This window comes from Lemur catta, chromosome 2, assembly GCF_020740605.2.
Source record: "Lemur catta isolate mLemCat1 chromosome 2, mLemCat1.pri, whole genome shotgun sequence".
Lineage (NCBI taxonomy): Eukaryota > Metazoa > Chordata > Mammalia > Primates > Lemuridae > Lemur > Lemur catta.
Window position 1 is genome coordinate 127402008 of NC_059129.1, and position 18392 is coordinate 127420399.

The 18392-nt window shown below is 35.9% G+C and overlaps 1 protein-coding gene across 1 annotated transcript in view; it reads left to right on the top strand.

Annotated features, from left to right (window-relative positions):
• Positions 1-7529: 7529 nt before the first annotated feature.
• The window catches only part of VTA1 (vesicle trafficking 1), a 50516-nt gene continuing 39653 nt past the window's right edge, over positions 7530-18392 (top strand). Inside the window, exon 1 of the mRNA XM_045544470.1 lies at positions 7530-7768. Coding sequence (XP_045400426.1) covers positions 7657-7768 — 112 coding nt within the window. The 5' untranslated portion in view covers positions 7530-7656. The remainder of the gene's footprint in view (positions 7769-18392) is intronic.

Here is an 18392-nt window from a genome sequence, read left to right on the forward strand (position 1 = left end):
AAGCTTGGCTTGTTGTATCAAGCCTATTCATGGCTGTCATTGGCTGGTGCCCTAAGAGCTGGTCTAGCCAGTTATGGCCAAGCAAACTGGTTTGTTTTCACCCAAAACATACAACACAATGGATTGCCAAGGACTCTTGGTATAGCAGGCACTTAAAGGTTTACAGAGCCAACTTCAGCATAACAAATGGCCAACTTCTCAATAAAAATTATAGAAACAGCAATAATATAATAATATTTTATGTTAATTTGGTATATACAGCACAGGTACTATGCTAAATACTTTATACAAACTATCTCATTTAATCCTGATTGCAACCCTATGAGGTAAGAATTATTATCTTTCTGTTACAATGTGAAATTGAAACTCATAAAAAAGCAGAAAATGTGTTGAATATCACTCAACCAATAAATTATAGAACTTGAAACAAAGGGACATAATCTTTCATTTTAAGAGCTTTACTAAACAACCTACACAGACTGGTTTATTACTGACCATATACTACTTGACACTTCCATGGAACTCTATTGACTCCTTAATTTTCAGTATAAAGTTATAACTATTATATTGCAAATATTGCAAAATTGACATTATATTTATTCAGAAGTCACATATCCAATGATCTTAACTCTTCAGAACATTATTGAGAACCACAAAACCAATTTAAAAGACTTTTGTGTTCTGGTAGAAATGGAGTAATGGGGATCGGATGTTCTATTCTGCTTTAAACAACTAGAAAACTGGACAAAAACACTATAACCATCAATATAAAAGATGAGACAGCCGTTGAGAAACAAGTAGCACAGAACTGTAATCACCGAGAAAAGGGAAACAAACCGAGTGAGCCCTGATTGCATCAGCTCACTCCAGAGGCACTTTTCAGGCCACCTTTCAGGAAGACGAAGCCCTAACAGAGCCCAGTGGTCTCACTGAACTAAGGAATCAGAGATCAGTGCCAGAGGAAGTAAAGACGGCTAGAATTTTTCTGGGAAGAATATAATACTATGGAGGTGGGAGCTAAGCAGAAAGAACTCCAGAGATCTGCAGCGGGGTTTACTTGAGGGTTTCACTGAGTATTGATCTGCTCATCCATGAGAAGAAATTACCCAAGGCCAGAGAAAGAGCCACCTATAAAGATTTTATGTACAAACAGGGCTGAAAGTAGTTTGTGTCTCCATAGCAGAGTGGGTAAGACCTTTTAATGCCCGATGTATCTTGTGGAATACTCAGAAATATATTACTTTGGTTGTGAGCCTAAATTTTCCCTATACTACAAGCTAATCTAAACCCACCTTACCAATGCTTAAATCAAGCCTCAAATGCATTCAACTGATTTCTGTAACCTAACTGCATGCCAGAAGAAATTCTAACATTATGTAAAGGACGACAATAAAATCCATCAACCAACAAAATATAATTTACAGTGTTAGACATCCAGCCAAAAATTACCAGGCACAGGCACACTCATTTTATCGTGCTTCTTTTTATAATGCTTTGTAGATATTGGACCTTTTTACAAATTGAAGGTTTGTGGCAGCCTTGCATCCAGCAAGACTACTGGCACCAGTTTTCCAACATCATGTGCTCACTTCATGTCTCTGTGTCCCATTTTGGTAATTCTCACAATATTTTAAATGTTTTCATTATTATTGTATGGTATGGTGATCTATGATCAGTGATCTTTGATGTTACTATTATTATTGTTTGGGGGCCCTTTGAACTGTGCTGATAGAAGATGGCAAACCTAATTGATAAATGGTGTATGTGTTCTGAATACTCCACCAACTGGTCATTCTTCTCTCTCTCTCCTTCTCCTCAGGCCTCCCTATTAACTGAGACACAACAATCCTGAAATTAGACCAATTAGTAACTCTATAATGGCCTCTAGTGCTCAAGTGAAAGGAAGAGTCACACACCTCTCACTTCAAGTCAAAAGCTAGAAATGATTAAGCTTAATGAGGAAGGTATGCCAAAAGCTGAGATAAGCCAAAAATTAAACCTTTTGTGCCAAACAGCTAGCCAAGTTGTGAATACAAAGGAAAGGCTATTGAAGGAAATTAAAATTGCTACTCCAGTGAACAAATAATAAGAAAGCAAAACAGCCTTATTGCTAATATGGAGGAAGTTTTTAGTGATCTAACTAGAAGATCAAACCAGTCACAACATTCCCTTAAGCCAAAAAAGCCAAAGCCTAATTCAGAGCAAGTCCCTAACTCTCATCAATTCTATGAAGTCTGAGAAAGGTGAGGAAGCTGCAGAAGGAAAGTTGGAATCTAACAGAGGTTGGTTCATGAAGTTTAAGGAAAAAAGCCATCTCATAACATAGAAGTGCAAAGTGAAGCAGCCAATGGTGATGGAGAAGCTGCAGCAAGTCATCCAGAAGATGTAATTAAGATAATTGATGAAGGTGATTACACTAAAGAATAGATTTTCAAAGTAGATGAAACAACCTTATACTGGATTGGAAGAAGATGCTGTCAAGGACTTTCATAACTAGAGAGGAGAAATGAATGCCTGGCTTCAAAGTTTCAAAGGACACGCTGACTGTCTTACAGGGGCTAAGGCAACTGGTAACTTTAAGTTGAAGCCAATGCTCATTTATCATTCTGAAAATTCTAGGGCCTGAAAGAATGATGCTAAGTCTACTCTGCCTGTTCTCTACAAATGGAATAAAGCTTGGATGACAGCACATATGTTTCTAGCATGGTTTACTGAATATTTTAAGCCCACTGTTGAGACCTGTTGATCATAAAACATTCTCGTCAAAATATTACCACTCATTGACAATGCGCCTGGTCACCCAAGAGCTCTGTTGGAGATATACAAGGAGATTAATGTTGTCTGCATGCCTGCTAACACAACATCTGTTCTGAAACCCCTGGATCAAGAAGTAATTATGACTTTCAAGTCTTATTATTTAAGAAATACATTTCATAAGACTATATCTTCCATAGATAGTGATTCTTCTGATGAATCTGGGCAAAGTAAATTAAAAACCTTCTGAAAAGATACACCTTCCAGATGCTATTAATAACATTCACGATTCATGGAAGAAGGTTAAAATATCAACATTAACAGGAGTCTGAAAAAGTTGATTCCAACTCTCATGGATAACTTTGAAATGTTTGAGACATCAGTGGAGGCAGTAACTACAGATATGGTGGAAACAGCAGAGAACTTGAATTAGAAGTGAAGCCTTGATTATGTGACTGAATTGCTACAATCTCAAGATAAAACTTGAATGAACCAGGAGTTGCTTCTTATGGATGAGCAAAGAAAGTGGTTTCTTGAGATGGAATCTACTTCTGGTGAAGATGCTGTGTACACTGTTGAAATGACAACAAAGGAATTAGAATACTACATAAATTTAGTGGATTTTAAAACAGTGGCAGGGTTTGAGACAATTGACTTCAATTTTCAACGTTCTACTGTGAGTAAAATGCTACCAAAGAGCATTGCATGCTACAGAGAGATCTTTTGCAAAAGGAAGAGTCAATCGATGTGGAAAACTTCCTTTTTGTCTTATTTTAGGAAATTGCCACAGCCACCCCGGCCTTCAGCAACCACCATCCTGATCAATCAGCAGCCATCAACATTTATGCGAGATCTTCTACCAGCAAAAAGATTACAACTTGCTGAAAGCTCAAGTTATTGTTAGTACTTTTTAGCAATAAACTCTTCAACTCTGACCTTGTAGCAAAAAGCAACCATAGACAATATATAAATGAGTGGAAATGGCTATGCTGCAATAAAATCTTATTTCACAAAAGAGGAGAAAGACCCATGAGCCATAGTTCACTAACCCCCTTCCTAGAGATAAAATACAACATTAGGAAAAAGAAAAAAAAAATCCCTAACAGGGTTAACTTCAGATGAGATCCTATAGAAGAAAAGATCCATGAAATTAACATTGCAACTATTCACAATGAAACATAATGAGAAAAAGATTTAAAAGGAGGAACATATAGGGGAGCAGTTACCTTTGAAACCGTATCAAGCAGTCTAACATATATGTGATTGGAATCCCACAAGAGGAGAGAGAGGAGACATAAAAAATATTTGAAGAAATTTTCATTTGAAGAAATAATTGTTTTTTCCAAAATTTGTTTCAAACATATATCCAGAGAGCTGTAGAAATTCCAAGCAGGTGAGGAAACTGAGGCTTAGAGTTGGTAGGTACTTTTTCCAAGGCTTTTTCATTACAAGCTAGGATTTAAATCCATGTTTGCTGATTCAAGAACCAAAGTTTTTACCTATTTGGTACACTTTCTCTCAAGCTTGATAAAATAAGTCTAGTCTCCATACTAAGAGTGAAACTAGTATGTATCAGGCACTGCACAAGATATTATCTCATGCACTCTCTCATTTAATCACAGCATTCCTATAGGTAAGAATAATTTTGAGGCCGGGCGCGGTGGCTCACGCCTGCAATCCTAGCCCTCTGGGAGGCCGAGGCGGGTGGATCGTTCAAGGTCAGGAGTTCGAGACCAGCCTGAGCAAGAGCGAGACCCCGTCTCTACTAAAAACAGAAAGAAATTATCTGGCCAACTAAAATATATATAGAAAAAATTAGCCAGGCATGGTGGCACATGCCTGTAGTCCCAGCTACTCGGGAGGCTGAGGCAGTAGGATCATTTAAGCCCAGGAGTTTGAGGTTGCTGTGAGCGAGGCTGACGCCACAGCACTCACTCTAGCCCGGGCAACAAATGGAGACTCTGTCTCAAAAAAAAAAAAAAAAAAGAAGAATTTTGCCCATTTTACAGATGGAAAAACTGAAAATAGCAGAGTAAACATTGTGTGCTTAAATCATTGCCAGTAAAGGTAGAAAAATACACATAAAGTAAGGTCTTCTGGATTTACAGGTAGTTTTCTACTATGGAGCTTGGATGCATGGATGGAATATCAAAAAACATAGTTATATGTGTTATGCAACTAGAAATCATGGATGTTAAGAATATTTTAAATATGAATGAATTCATTGAAAAAGAAGGAAAATAAGGCATTTAATTTAACTATTAGGTCAAGCAATTGCTGGCATCATCCAAATTACTGACAATAAATCTCAGAGCTAGTACCATAACTCTAAGTGTCGTTGTAAGATTTGAAATCATAAATCTATAGAATTTGTGAAATTACTTACAGATCACAGAATCCAATCCCTTCTTTTTGCAGAAATGGAAACATACCCTAAAAGGTTAAATATTTTCCCAAAATAACGTCATTGGTTATTGACACTTTCTACTAAGCCATCCCCCATTCCATTCTAGAAAATATAAATTATTCATGAAGAAAGACAAATCCAGTTTTGGCAGGTCAGAGATTTCAGTGAGATGTGAATTGGTTAAGGGCTGTGATTTATGAATCTAGGCAGCTATCCAGATTGCCTTATCTCAGCTGTCCTTCTGTGAAACATACTATTGTGAGTACCTAAATTGACCTCTATTCCACCCCATTCTACAGTCATTGGTTATTTCATGAGGAGGAGGATAAATTACTCTGACACAATGCGAAATACTGAGAATCCAAGAGTGTTAGCGAGGACACTTATATAGAGATCATTTCCTCTTGTTTGCTAGATATAAAATAAGCCAAGATAGTTTGTGACCTACTCAGAAGGATTAAATATAAATCGTGCCTTATTTTAAGCAAATTCTCAGCAGCATACATCTCAACCATATAGATATATATGTGTGCACATACATACACAAGGACACACGCTCTTATGTAAGTTCTATGAAGGCAGGGGCTACACTGTTCTCATATATTCCCAACACCTTGTGCAGCAGCTTATACTGTAGGCATTCAATATTTGTTGAATGCATGAAAAAAATGGGTGAATAAGCACAAACACATAGAAAAACATAGCTCTAAAACAATGAATGTAACTTGCTTTTTATTTTCAGATTTATTGAGGTATAGTTGACAACTCATTGTATGTAATTAAGGTATACAACTTGGTGTTTTGACATTTATATATATTGTGAAATAATCACCACAATGAAGCTGTGGTGATCTATCATCACCACATTACCTCCCATATTTACCAAATCCATCACCTCCCATAATTACCTGTGTGTGTGTGTGTGTGCATGCAGTGAAAACATATAAGATATCCCCTCTTAGCACATTTCAAGGATACAATACAGTATTGTTAACTATAATCATATTGCTGCAAATTAGATCTCCAGAAGTTAATTCATCTTGCATAACTGAAACTTTGTACCCTTTAACCAACATCTCCCCATTTTCTCCTCTCCTTAGCCCCTGGTAACCACCATTCTACTCTCTGCTTCGTTGAGTTTGACTATTTTAGATTCCAAATATAATGAGATAATGTAGTATTTGTCTTTTTGTGTCTGGATTATTTCACTTAACCTAATGTCTCCAGTTTCATTTATGTTGTTGCAAATGGCAGAATTTTGTTCTTTTTTAAAGGCTTAACAATACTCCACTGTGTGTGTGTGTGTGTGTGTGTGTGTGTGTGTGTATCCCACAATTTCTTCATACATTCACCTGTGGAAGGACATCATTTGGGTTGTTTTCCTATCTTGGCTATTATTGACTAATGCTGCAGTGAACATGGGGATACAGATAGCTCTATGAAATAATGGACCCGGGGTGGGGGAGTGGGAATGATCAGAAAATAGTAGGCAGGGGGAGATTTCAGAGCTTGAGATTTTGGTTCTTGAGAATAATGTGATTTCAGTGAAAACTAATAAAATGAATCCTCAAACCTGGAGTCTGAGATAAAATAAAGAAATATGAATGTTATTGGAGCAGGTAAATAAAATATACAGTCCTGAGGATGATAGTATGGGATGGAGAGGAGAGAAAGACAACTAAAGTTGTTGAAGGTAGAAGGAAAAGCTGAAGCCTACCATGTGTTGCTATGAGCCAGCAGCGTTGAACCAGAAGTCCCAAATATCCTATATGTGCATTAGGACAAGACATTAATAATGCAAGTGAAAATACTTTGCGCATTATTAATCACTCTTCACAAATAAGCAATCTACAGATTATTCACTCAGTAAAATATCTATTAGCCATTTCAGAACAAAAGTTCAGTTTTCTTTAAGCTTCATGTATTTAATGTTTAAGTTGGAGAGAATTCTGGTTATTGTATACAGTGTGTCAATATTGGAAAATTTTATTTAAAATTTAAAAACACTATTTCTCTTCTCATACAAGAACTGAATTAAAGTTTCTAAAATCGAAAAAGCTGCCATGGACACCATTAAAACTATTTTAGGAACTGGAAGTGATAATTCCTGAATGATGCCAAAGGCAACTCAGGCCTTTATTCTTTCTCCCAGTCAACAAACATCATTTTCTTGGTGGGTTTTTTTTTTTTTTTTCCTCTTCTAGCCTTCCTTTGCCACAAACCAACCAAACAAAACCTCTTCTTCCTCCTACCAGCAGAGAGCGCTGGTGCCATATGCGGCACAACAGCTAAGCCGCTCAGCCTTCTCTGGGCTCTAACTGCTACGAGAAAGCACACTGAAATTGTGCCTAGCGGGCATCCGTAGTTGACTTGTCGTCGCCGAGCAACGAAGGAGCGGCTGGAATTTGCCCGGAGCGCTCGTTCGCGCGGCCGCCCAGACGGAAGCGGAAGTGCCGGTACCGCGCGAGTAGGAAGTGGTGCTTCTCGGACTGGAGATGGCCGCGCTTGCTCCGCTGCCGCCGCTCCCCCCGCAGTTTAAGAGTATACAGCATCATCTGAGGACGGCTCAGGAGCATGACAAGCGGGACCCTGTGGTGGCTTATTACTGTGAGTTCTTCCGAGTCGCCGCGCCCCTCCTTTCCCAGTTAGGCTCTGGGGCCCAAGCACTGCTCCTGGGTTCTTGGGGCATGCCCCGCCCCACGGGCTTTAGACCTGAGCCTTGACCTTTGGCCTGCCCTGGGAACGCCCTGGGTCCCCGCCCTCCTGTGGGAGCCTGAGCTTCTCGCTGGCCCAGAAAGGCAAAAATCCCAAAGCACCGTGGTGCCCACCACTTTTCTCGTCTTGCACTTAAGTGTTCCAGAACTGATAACATGGGCCCATGCACTCTGGAACACACTTCCCCGACGTTTTCTTTCTGTGTGTACACCTGAGTCTTCTGTCTCCACTAGGAATCCTGAAAATAACCTAGATAGGGGAGTAATTGAGTTGGGTTTGAAACGAAGATGCGTGCCCCCAAAATAGTAGTAATGTGAATAAAAGGAAGATAGGCTAGTTGAAAATATAATAAGTGAAGGGTAATTATGACAGCATGCAAGCCCATTCAAAAACTCGTAAATGGTTAAATGGAGAGTATCTGCTACTAAACAAGCAGTTGAATTTGATCATTCCGTTTCTGCATCAACACTGCTCTCTCGTACCATTGAGAATTTTTAATCTTGACTTCTTGAATAATACCCGTGTTTGAGACCTTTGATAGCAATATTCCCACTCTGATTGTGGTACATATAATCTGCAGTTGATGAGAAACAACGGTTAAGTTCAAACTTTTTCCCATATAATGAGTAAAGGTTATAGTTCCAGTAATTTAATTTAAACTTTATTTTGTATTCTATACTGCAAATAAAACAAGTGACTGAATAATTGTAAATCTTCTGAGAAGGATTTTCGAGCTGCACAGCTCAGTAAATCGTGTCCTCTGTTGTGGACATTATAAGGTTGGCTAAAATCTGGTCCACTGTCATCCTCCCATACTCTAAATATACCCCATTTCTTAAATATGCAAAGCCATTTCAAACCTCCATGTTCTTTGCGGTGTTGGGATATCCACTGTTTGTTGTTTTTTTGTTTGTGTTTTGGTTGTTTTTTTTTTTTTTTTTTTTTTTGCACTTGGCAAGTTCCTCATGATTCAAGATCTAACTCAAATGTCACCTCTTCTGTAGTCAGTAAATGAATTATTCTCTGCTTGACCTCATTTTGTTCAAATCTTACTGCATTATTTCCATTATACTTGTTCTTCAGGTTCCTTAGGCAAGGTCCATTAATCATTCATTCATTGTGTGTGCAATGAGCTTTGACCTTGTTCTGGGCATCACTAGGCACTGTGGCTGCAGTTCCTGCATTCATAGAGCTTATGTACAATGGGTGTAGGGACATTAAACAATAAAATGACTCTATTATACTGAATTTTAGGTTATAAAGAAAAATAAGACAAGGAAAAGGAATAAGGGAGTACCAGGAGTAGTGGTGACAGTGCAGAGGGGATTTCTGTTTCAAAGTGGTCAGGGCACACTTCACTGAGTTGACATTTGAGCAAAGAAAGGAGTGAAAGTCAGGCCTTACATCATCCAGGAAAGAGGATTCTCCACAGTGGGACTAAAGAGTATAAAAGTCCTGAGGCAGAGGCTTGCTAGGAGGAGCAAAGTGGCCATTGTGACTGAAGTGGGTAGAGCAGAGAGAGAATGATGTGATAAGGACAAAGAGGTAATGTGGTAACAATGAAATAAGAACCTTTTTCCTGCCTAAAATGAATCCCTATTCATGGGCTGTTTATTATGTATCTTTGTGACAGCCCAAGGACCCTTTATTTCCTGTGTCATTATCCTCTCCCTCTTGCTGTTTCTTTCTAAACCTAATCCATTTTACTTTATTTAAAAAAAAAAGAAAGAAAGAAACTCTCACCGTGACATTCCCCTAAAGTTTCAGTCCTGTCTTCCCAACTCATAGGTAAGCTTGAAATAATGATCTGTAGTTGGCTTTATATCATTATCTTGTAGAATGCCTTTTTAGCCCATTGTTGTCCAGTCCAGTTTTCATGCCCACTATTTCACTGAATCTACTCTCAGCATGGTTATGAAGAAATATCATCAATAAATTGAGGTGGCACTTAAATTTTTTGTTACGAAACATGCATACAAAAGAACATATATAATGTACAAATAGAGTTTAAGGAATAATAAAATGAACACTAATATACGCACCACATTTGATGTTATTAGACCTTTTAATTTTTGCCAATCTAGTGAGTGTGAAATGTTGTCACATTGGAACAAAATTTGCAATTCTCTGAGTCTTAATAAGGTTGGACGTCTTTTCATATGTTAATTAACCATTTGTGGTTGCCTTTTGAAATGCTTATTTATTTTATTGCTTTTGCCCATTTTTCTGCTGCTCCATTTGTCTTGTCTTCATGTAGATACTAATCCTTTGTTATATGTGTTACAGATATCTTCTCCCAGTTCAGTTTGATTTTTCACTCTATTTATGAAGTCCTTTGATGTTCAAAGTTCCTAATTTTAATATATAGCCAACTTATCAGTCTCTTTTTTTTATGATTTACAGTCTAATTTTCTAGGCCTTGATTTCTTTTTGTGTACTTATTTAGGACTTTGGCTTCTGAATCTGTACATGGTTATCTTTCATCAATTCTGGAAAATACTATTAACTGTTCAAATATTGCTTCTCCTTTATTATCTCTATTCTCCTCTGAAATTTTGATTAAACATGCATTGTACTTCTCTACTTTAACTTCCTTGTCTCTTAGTTCTTTCATATTTTTTTATCTCTTTGTGCTCCATTCTGTGCAGTTTCTTGAGGCTTGTCTTCACCTCCATATATCTTATTGTTTAACCCATTTATTGAGTTTCGATTTTAATTTTTTATTTCTGAATGTTCTCTTTTTGTTTTCAAATCAGCATAGCTATTTCTGATAGTTTCTTGTTACTGATAATATATTTTAAACACTCTTACTTCTTTAAACACTTTATGTCTATTTATGTTTGCTATCTGATAATTCCTATAGCTTCTGTATATATGGGTCTGATTCTGTTTTTCAACAGAACACTGCTCCTAGTAACTTCTTTCCTTGTACATAGATATGCATTAGGCATATTAAACCAGTATCCTTCAAACTGGGGGGTACAAATAATTCTAAAGGAGTCAGTTTTCCAATTCTTAATTTTCATGTTTTACTTCCTAAAATTGATCTGTGTGACAAAGTTCCTATGGTCAGGGTAGCTAAGTAATGTAGTATGCTGCTAATTTTATCCCACATCCCGTTCACAATTGTCCTTCCCCTACTTTAATGAAGAAAGACATATTCTCACATCTCTTGAGTATTTTTATGGTGTATTTCTTTGAAGGAAAAGGTGAAAAGTCTTCCTAGGTGTCCAGAAGAAAGAGAGAATTTCAATTACTATTGTTACTGAAGCCTCCATTATTTAAGGGATTAGGTACAGCTTTCTGTCTTTCCATATCTTATATGGAAGAAAATCCATCAGAGCAAAGGATAAGCCTTTATTTGAAAATGCTGGGAATGAAAGTTTCCAAAAGAGTGGGCAAAAATGTGGAACTTTGTATAAAGGGGATGCAGGGAGTCCCCTAGAGTTTGTCTCTTCAGGAGCAGTTGGTCAAGAATGGATCTCAGAAGAGGGAGGAATTGTTCTAGGGCATTAGCAGCCATCGTTTGATCATTTTGGATTTTATCAAGGAGGTGAGGAGTTTAACAATTTGAGGCCAAGGTCATGTGCAAGAGGGTGTGGGGCGGATTAGCTAGACATGGAAGGGCTACAATGGAAAATACTCTTTCCGGGTCCCTATATCTGTTAAGGGTAATGTCTCATGTTAAAAACTGTCTTATATTACAGTGTTCTGAATTCCCAAAATGATAAAAATTTTAATTAGATGACCTTACCTCTTCATTCCCTGTTTATTATTAAAGAATATCATTCCTGGGTTAAATACAAAAGAGAAATTAACTAAAGGTGGCAATCCCTTATTCCATCCAAACAAGGAGCCCCTATAAGCCTCTGCAATTTATTGCTGTTTTAGAACTAGAATTCAGAAGTGAGATGGGGATATGGGTTGACTTTCCCATGGGAAAATTAAGTCATATTTTTCTGAAAAAGTCAACCTCATTTGACTGTTTGGTTTGGAGTTAACAACTGCCTTTGCCATTTATCCAGTATGGTAGACATTCTCCTTAAACTAAAGCAGCTAAAATCTTGAACTTTGCAGTTTTTTGTTTTGTTTTTTTCAGAAGTACATTTAAAATGGGTGATAAGATAAAATTATTTTTCAGTTTTCCCTTCTGTGTCCTGCCATAAATAAGAAGGGTCTTATTGGAAGAAAATGATGAATCTTTGTAATATCCTTTTTGTGTACATCATAAAGATTGAGAAAATGAAAAATTGTAATGATGGAGTAACAAATCCCTTCCTAATTTTTAAACAATTTTTGTAGCAAACCTAATTGAATTGTCTGATAAGAAATTATTAAACATATTATTTGATGATAGGTGATTATATGGTATTTAGCCTATAACCAAGAAGGAATTTAAGGAATTCAGTAATTTTGCTGTGACAAAACTTCCATTGTCATTTGTTTCTTTATGTGAATGAAGTTTTTCCCATGTTAAATTCATAAAAATGAAAATAGGATTAGAACTCTGATACTCTGGCTCATATGACAACAAATCATATTCAGATATTTAATTTAACTCATAAGATCCATTGCTAATAAAATTTTACTTTTTATACATAACAACTATTGAAATATGTAATATTTTTGTTGTTTTGATCAATTATGCATTACAATAATTGTACAGACTCAATTCTAGAAGAAAATTTTAACCACCTTCACAGGAAATTTTGTAAAAATTTAAATTTCAATTTTTATGTACTTTTTGTTGCAGAGAAATAGTATGATAGAATAATCAAGTAAGGACTTTTGAGCGTGCAAATACATTCCTTTATAATGAAATTCTATAGGCAAAGTAAATGGAAATTTGAGTTACCAGAGAAAAGAACAATATAACATTTCTGACTCTTAAAAAAGAGCTTTTTGTATTTTAAAATAGATTGATAGATATCAAGTTGCTATGATATTTAAATTTAAAAGATTGATATAATTTGTAGTGTCAATATTTGATGTACTGTGGAAATCACATTTTTTATACTCATTTAAACTTCTGGTGAAAAGGTATAGATGTCAATTTAAACATATATTAAGGGATACATTTCTATAATCTTGGAACAAATAAGGATTTAATGAATTCCTACAACAAGGAAGAATTTTTTTATGAGAAAAAATTTCAAGATTATTTTACTAAACTACTTCTAGATTCATAAAAGCTCCATATTCTTTTGTACTTCAGGAATTTTATATGTGCTATCCTCTGCCTGGAATCCCATTGCATTCCTCTTAATTTGACTAATTTACTGGTTCTGTACAAACTTAACTTCTTACAGGTTGCTTTTCATGACCTCTATAGGATGGTCTAGAAATTATTCCTTTGAGCCCCTCATCTTATCACATTGTGTTGTAAACATCTGTTTACCTTTCAGTCTTCTTGATTCTTCTAGAGGACAGGGAATGATATCTTGTCTTCTTTCACCTGGCACATAAATGGGATTTATAAATTCTTAATGAATGTCTTTTCTCTAAATAGTATTCATATTCCACTAGAATGTAAACTCCATGAGAGCAAGGAGTATGTCTTCTGTTGATAATCATCAAATCTCTAACTCCTAATACAGTACCTAAGACATGGTAGATATCTGTAGATTTTATCTGTTGATTGAATAAATGAACCATATAGCAGTTTATAGGTTTTTAAGATGCTGTCACTAATCAGGAAGGAAATGTAATGGAAAGAATCCTAATACTATGTATTTTATCACTTACTACCTTATTATGTTTGTAATGTTTTAGATTAAGCCATAGATCATATTATCATGATATGCACACTGTGCCTTCTCCTTTCTAGTACTTATGATTTCCAAAAATGATTTCTTTCTAGCCTTAATGGGAATTCTTTTAAAATTTTGTCATTTTAAAAAATTACTTTAATATTCCTGTATTCTAAATAAGAATTGGTCTTTTGTTTTCTTTTTAAGTCAGGAATGAATGTTGAAATAATGTGTATCAAATTATTAATACTTTTTTGGCTATCTGTGGAAGTGCTAACAGGCTTATTGTTTACTTTGAACTTTTTAATGTAATAAGTAGTAGTAGAATAGTAAATTTTCTCATCTTTGAAACATCTCTCCATTTCTGGAAAGAATCCCGTTAGGTTTTTTTTTTTTTTTTTAAGTAAACTTTTTCTTTTGAGATAATTCTACATCCATATGTAGTTGTAAGAAATAATACAGAAAGATCCTGTGTTCTCTTTACCCAGTGTCCCCTAATGGTAATATATTCCAAAACTGTGATACAGTGTCACAACCAGAATATTGACATTAATACAATCCACCAGTCTTATTCAGAGGTTCCCAGTTTGACATCTATTTGTGTTTGTGTGTATATATATTTAGTTCTAAACAGTTTTGTCAGGTGTAGTTTCCTGTATCCATCATCATAGTCAAGATAGAGAATAGTTCATAAGGATCCGTCTCATTGCCCTTTTATAACCACACCTACCTGCCCCCACCACCTCTCCCTCATCTCCTGGCAGCCAATAATCTGTTGTCCATTTGTAAAATTTTATCATTTAAAAAATGTTATATAACGAAATCATACATTATAAAAGCTCCTAGGATTGGCTTTTTTTCCCTTAGTGTAATTCTCTGGAGAGTCATCCAACTGTGTTTCTTTCGCTCAGTATTATTCCATGGTGTGTATCAGTTTAACAATTTAACCATTGAATGGCATTTGGGTTGTTTCCAGTTTATAACAATTATGAATAAAGCTAATATGTTCATATACAGTTTTTGTGTGAACCTAAGTTTTCATTTCTCTAGAATAAATGCCCAAAAATGCATTTGCTGGATTATAGGGTAATTGCATGTTTAGCTTCGTAAGAAAGAAGCTGACAACTGTTTCCCAGAGTGGCTATATCATTTTATACCACAACCCAAGTGGAAACAACCCAAGTGCCCTTCAGTCCATTACTGGATTAATAAAATATGGTATATGTATACAATGGAATACTACTCAATTACAAAAAACAATGGTGATCTAGCACCTCTTATATTATCCTGGATAGAGCTTGAGCCCATCCTCCACAGTGAGGTATCACAAGAGTAGAAGAATAAGCACCACATGTACTCACCATAAAATTGGCACTAACTGATCAACACTAAGGTGCTCACATGGTAGTAATATTCATTGGGGGTTGGGGACGTGGGGGTGGGTGAACTCACAACTAATGGATGCAGTGAGCATTATATGGGGGAAGAGCTCTAATCCTGGCTTGGGTGAGGCAAAGTCATAACATGAAACCAAAATGTTTGTACCCCCCGTAATATCCTGAAATAAAAAGAAAAAAAAGTATTTACACACAGATCCATATTTATATCTGAAAAAATTTGTGTCTTCAGTGGCCCCTCATAATTTGAATCTGAATCATGTTTTGTAGTTATAGTCAAACTGAATTTCATTCTGTTCCTGGAACTTTTCATGCTTTCCTCTGTAAGCCTTCTAACATTCTATTCTCCCCACCTGACACCTCTTCCCCACCACATCCACTCCATGTTTATCTTTAAGGTACTAGCTTGAATGCCACTTTTTTGGGGAGGTCTTCTCTTAAACCCCCTAGTTTTTAGGTACTTTTTGTCTTCTGTGCCATATATGGCTTTACCTTAATTGCTATTTCGTTTGCCTTTCTCTTCTGGACCTTAAACTTAGGAAGGCTTTGCTCAGTGCTGGGTGCTCTTTATTCATTTACTGTGCCTGTGCTAGGCCAGTAGAGAGATTTACATAATAAAGAGTAGGTACTCAAAACATGTTTGCTAAATTGACATAAATTTTAAGGTAGTTGTGGTCCCCATAGGGAACTATGGCCATATAGTTGTCACCTAAGACGCCAAACAACTAACATTCATGTAGCCATTGGCATTTGTGACAATGCTTTCCTTCAGTATAGGATATCTGATTTGATCCTCACAGTTATCCTGGTCCTTCTGTTACTTAGTGATAAAACCAGGACCTGCATGACAGATGTCGGATGAGAAATGGTTGAATGAAAAATTGTGGTAGTAGCTAGTAATTAGTAAACCAGTTATTGAGTGAGCAGCAGAATGAGTGAAGGGAAAGGGACTAGTTAAATTGGTGACAATGAAAGCCGGCAAAAAGCCAATGGAAGAATCTGGGAGATTCCTAAATGAAGAGTGCAAATGAGGGACAGGCTTTCTGTTGAGCTCTGTATGTCTCTTTTTTTCTTTAATGAAGCCAGAAAATATTTGAATCCCTACTAAGAGCAGGTACTATTTGATAAATGTTTTGATTTTTGCCAGGTTTGGTGCTATAGATAAAGCTAAATCCAGAAAGATCTTTCCTTCCTTTTTAAGTTTGCTCTAAGTAACTGAATGGATAAAGTTCAAGTTTTTTTTTTTAAGTTTCCTCTAGGGGGTGACATTGTAAAATTAATAGACTTTCAATGAACGTGTATAAATGTTCTTGAGAGTCCTCATTTGTTTATATGATCATAGGAAAATTAAATACAGTACAGTTGTTCAGGAAGTTGTAAATACATACGGTTATTTCAGTTCTGAGATGTTACAGGACATACAAGCAGAAAATTTTAATTTAGTTTAAATAAAAGGTAAATAATAATATTGGATTCTTTGTTGATAGGTGGTAAGTCACATGGATATTAGCATTAATAATCAGTTTCCTATTATTATTTTGTTGTTAATCACACAGAAATAGGATTTTTAAAAGTCAGTCAGACAAGCTTAACAAAGTCAAAAAGGAGAAACAATTCTCCTTTGCTGGTTTCTGAATATGATAAATTGGCATCCATAGCTCTGTTGTCTAAGTACTTATTTTTTAATTATAAGATGACTCAGGATACTTTACTATAGCAATGACAGGTTAATAATAAAAATGTACATAAGGTTGGACCACTGATTTATCCAGTAGCATTCCATTCGTCTTGTTTGTTTTGATGAACATATAGGCACACATGCATTTTATTTTGTAAAAGTAATCATTTTAACAGTTACTCTTTTATAAGTAAAGTAAATGGTTTCGTTTTGCAGCTCTTTAGGGAAAAAGCTATGAAGTTGAAGGGACAGGGTCTGTGGAGTCAAATGACGCATTCTTAACTTTCATTTGTTTCTTTGGCACCTTTGTATGTTTAAGCATCTTTGATAAGGTTTATTTTTATGGCAATTATGTTTAATCATTAAATGCGAAAGCTTACATACTCTTCAGCAGCACAGGATTACATATAATAGGTTTCAGTAACTAATGGTTGATAAGTTCTTGCTTTCACTCAAATTCAACATTGGGCTATATTGTCGTTTTTATGTTTTTTATTTTTCTGTGACTTTTCATGGTTTTTGTTTTTAGGTTTTTAGGTGGTGTTTTTAAACCACAATTCAATATTGTTTCTCTTTGGAAACACTGTTGACATCTTAGAGGAGCAATTCTTTGTTGTCAGGACTGTCCAGTGCCTTTCAGATTATCATTGTTCTAAATGGTAATAGTCCACTCAGACATTGCATTAACAAATACAAAATACAAAGTAAATAAATAATAAGCCTTCATATTTTTCTGGCTTCCTCAAGTGGCAGTATTATTGTTGCCACCCTTGGGAAATGTTGATCTAAATGACACATGTTCATTATAGACAAATTAGAATGTATAGGAAAGCATAAAGTGAACACACAGTTTCCCACTTAAAATCACCACTGTTAACATTTGCCACATTTTCCATTCAGTTTTCTTTGGTGGGCATCATTTTCTTGAAGTAATTAAAATTTAAAATTATATAAGCGTTCATATTGTTCTGTAACTGCAAGCGCTACCTAGTCTCCTTGGGTTTCAGTTTCTTTTGAGAAAAAAAAAATAAGCTAACAAATGATTGGAGCAATAAGATTCTTATCAGATTAAGATTTGCTTAGTCTATGATGATCACAGATTGATTAGACAGCCACCTACCATATGAAGAGAAAAAATACAGTAGCCCCCCCTTATCCATGGGGGATACGTTCCAGGACCCCCAGTGGATGCCTGAAACCATAGCAAAAACCAAGCCCCGTGTGTACTATTTTTTTCCTATACATACATACCAATAAAGTATAATTTCTAAATTGGGCACAGTAAGAGATTAACAGTAGTAACAAATTATAACAAATACTGTTGTAAAAGTTATGTGCTGACCATTTCCAAGGTTGCCCTGTGGTCCGAGATGGATACTAGAGCTTCAGTCATCTAGTGTTTTTATTCTAGATAGCAAAGAGGAGAAAAGGGAGGTCAGTAAGCTCTTTTCCCTGTTGTCATTCCTCTTTTTAAGGAGATTTTCCAGAAGTCTCTCCCAACAGTTTCTGGTTACATGATATTAGTCTTAGCTACATGACCGTATTTTGTATTTTGCTTGAAAAACATTGGGAAATGTACATTACAACCCCTTGATAATATATAGGGGCTTTCCAACCCCAAGGAGGAATGTGAGAGAATTTGTTTTTAAAAATCACCCCTCGAGAGGACTGCAAATATAAATTGTTTCTTC